General features: G+C 27.7%; 1 protein-coding gene across 1 annotated transcript in view; it reads right to left on the bottom strand.

Annotated features, from left to right (window-relative positions):
* LOC106457628 (eIF-2-alpha kinase GCN2-like) overlaps positions 1 to 2992 on the bottom strand; it is a 139925-nt gene that overhangs the window by 45420 nt on the left and 91513 nt on the right. The window contains exon 19 of the mRNA XM_022383630.1: positions 1833 to 1928. Coding sequence (XP_022239338.1) covers positions 1833 to 1928 — 96 coding nt within the window. The remainder of the gene's footprint in view (positions 1 to 1832; positions 1929 to 2992) is intronic.

Below are 2992 nucleotides of genomic sequence, written 5' to 3'. Positions count from 1 at the left end.
GTAATATATAATGAAACATAAGAGAGAACTATCAACGAATTATGAAAGAGAAGATGTGACAGGTGGGTGTGGCAGGAGGGGCTGATTTCGTATATGATAGCTCTATAACCAAACAAAATTGAAACTATAAAAATTGTGGTTTGCCTGAGCAATAGCAATTTTATAGAGAGCAATTTACGTCTAATTTCGTACTTTTTTTGGGGGGGTAGATAAAATAGGGATGATGATATGCTAAGAGAAAATGTGTCACGTGGGTCACACTAGTGGAAATTCAAGATTTTTTTTAAATATTGCCTTGTAGAATTAAGAACTTAAAACTTGTATACTATTAAAATATGGATTTTTAGCTAGGATTTTATGCTATTCTAATTGGTATAACATAAAGAAAAAGTAGTTTAATAAAATTTTGAATGTAAGACACTAAAACGTTATGTCATGCACAGTAAAGGATACCCATGGCGATAAGGTTAGCATAACATCATCCTTTACTATTCACAATGACCACAGCCATTATATACATATAGATCTTGAGGCTTTAAAGGTTTACCTCAAACAGTAACAATTATTATAAACATCAACAAACACTTATTCAGAAAATTAGCCAAGTTATCTTAACACTAAATACCTTTTTCATCAATGGTTTGTTTTATAAACAAACTGTTATGAGCATCCAGCTGGGCTTGTATCATTATTATTGTAATCTGTTTGTAGATTAAATTTAAAAAAATAATTCCTACTTACAAAGAGCCAGTTTTATAATGATGATGCACTAATGACATACTTAAATTTAAAATTTACTACCTATGTTAGCTAATGAATTCTATCAATTTCCTCAGCATCACACAACAGAAAAAATTACAAGAACATGCTGCTTCTCATACTATATTTCTATAAATAAGAACAAAACTTGCATTATTAACCCATTAACTGCGAATGACAGATATTTCCGTCATTGAAGTTCTATGGCTCAGCTGCAAATGACGGAAATATCCGTCAGTCACACATATATAACCATAACTCTATGCGAATGACAATAATTACTGTTTTATTGTGAGTGATGGCAACTCAGTTTTATCTGTGAGTCAGAAAACGGCAACTGATTTGCTCCTGCAGCAGTTAATGGGTTAACATATGCCACCAGCCTAGAAATCCAAAAGCTTTGTTCAAATTCAGGAATTATCTTGAAAACACTATCAAACTGAGATATAAAATACATATATTTTCATTCAAGAATTATTATGCTGTTATATATCATCTATAATTTTAACAAATTATTAATATATGAGATTTTTTAAGTTTAAAGTCTATTCTTTTCTTCTGTTCAAGTGCAATGTTCATACACATGCTGAGCTGTAGTGGACATGAATTGGTTACAACATTTTTACAGGCTTAATTTTACTGAAGTAGCTTGTGAAAATTATCTGCCTTTTTTCATCTGAGTCTAGATTCTGTTTAAACATTCACACTTTTGTGTGCTTTCATAGCAAACATTACAGCTATTTTAGTGCCATCCAACTATTAGTATCTCCTTTTGTTCAAATCAGTCTCTAAATTACTTTCAAAATTATTTGCAGCTGATCATGATACAGGATTTGCTATCTAATGTGAGTAAATATGTTTTATATATATATATAATTTTTTCATCTAGTTTGTACTATACCTCATTATTATAAAAAATAATGAATTTAAAGGCACAAAGATCAGCACTTTCTTCACACACAGTCCTTAACATAAAAATAAAGGCAACTGACTTTAAAAATAGTAAACCTGACAGCACACTTTCACTTGCAACCTAAGGACAGCTTTAATAAAAATGTAAAAAAAAGACTGACCTGAATGTACATGAACTGATAGCTTCTTGGGTTATTTTCTGTTTCATCTGTTTTTGATTCAAAATCTGTTTTTACAGCACATGTGCTTTTTGATTTCTGGACAGATAAAAGCAGACAAAAATCACTATAAGTTTCTAATTTTAAAAAATTCATTACTATTACAAAAGTACAGGTTATTACCTAGTATTAACATTAAAATATTCAATTGTTTTCCAAACATTTTTTTTTTGGTAGCTTGATAAACAGAATTCTAGAAAAACAAAAAATCAGAAAAAATGTTTAAAATAAACACAAATCATAGTATTTGTTATAACTTGTTAACCTTTTTAGTATACTTTTGGATGCAGATAAATAAATTAATACATTTTTGACATCAAATTCTTTTGACAAACAATAAAAATAACAATATTACAAAGAACAGATAACAATCATCATCATTATTGAAATAAACACATTCACTTAGGCATAAATATAATGAAATCACAGTGGATAACATGGTATTTGAATATTCTTTTATATATTACCCATTTTCCTACACTTCAACCAATTTGGTTGTACAAACTTTACAATTACCAATAACTGCTACATTTGATAATAAATTTTTGGCTTTCAAGAAACAATTGTTTTCAAACTACCTTAAATAATCCAAAAACTTTAATTCATGATAAAATGATAAAAATCGAACAAATTCTGAAAACTAAAAATTTAGTACTGTTTACAAAATTATCTTTAAAATAAATCTTTATGAATAAAGACCTCTTGCATAGTACACTAATCAAACAATTAACTGTACATTTTAACTTTATTGTATCAACTTCTTATATATTTAGATTTGTACAACATATATACTAATTGTTTTATGTATTCTTTCTCAACTTAGCAATAGTAGCAAATGAAAAAGTTTTAGATAATTGCATTTCAAAACCTAATAGTTAAAAGTAAAAAAAAATCATTTTTACATATTTTCTTTAATGTAAGCAATAATACTTTACATATTTTTTCTATTAACTTGACAGAAAAAGATTAAAATTTAATAAGAATTGTAATATTATAGATTTAATAACAGCTAATGTCATATTACAACGTCATCCTCGAAACATGTAGAGTTGTCAACTTTTTGAAGGCCATAGATAGGCCTAAATAAAATGTTTTTAATTGTG

The sequence above is a fragment of the Limulus polyphemus genome, unplaced genomic scaffold, assembly GCF_000517525.1.
Source record: "Limulus polyphemus unplaced genomic scaffold, Limulus_polyphemus-2.1.2 Scaffold353, whole genome shotgun sequence".
Lineage (NCBI taxonomy): Eukaryota > Metazoa > Arthropoda > Merostomata > Xiphosura > Limulidae > Limulus > Limulus polyphemus.
The sequence above is the reverse complement of the archived record's forward strand: the minus strand, read 5'-3'. Positions and strand labels throughout refer to the sequence as shown.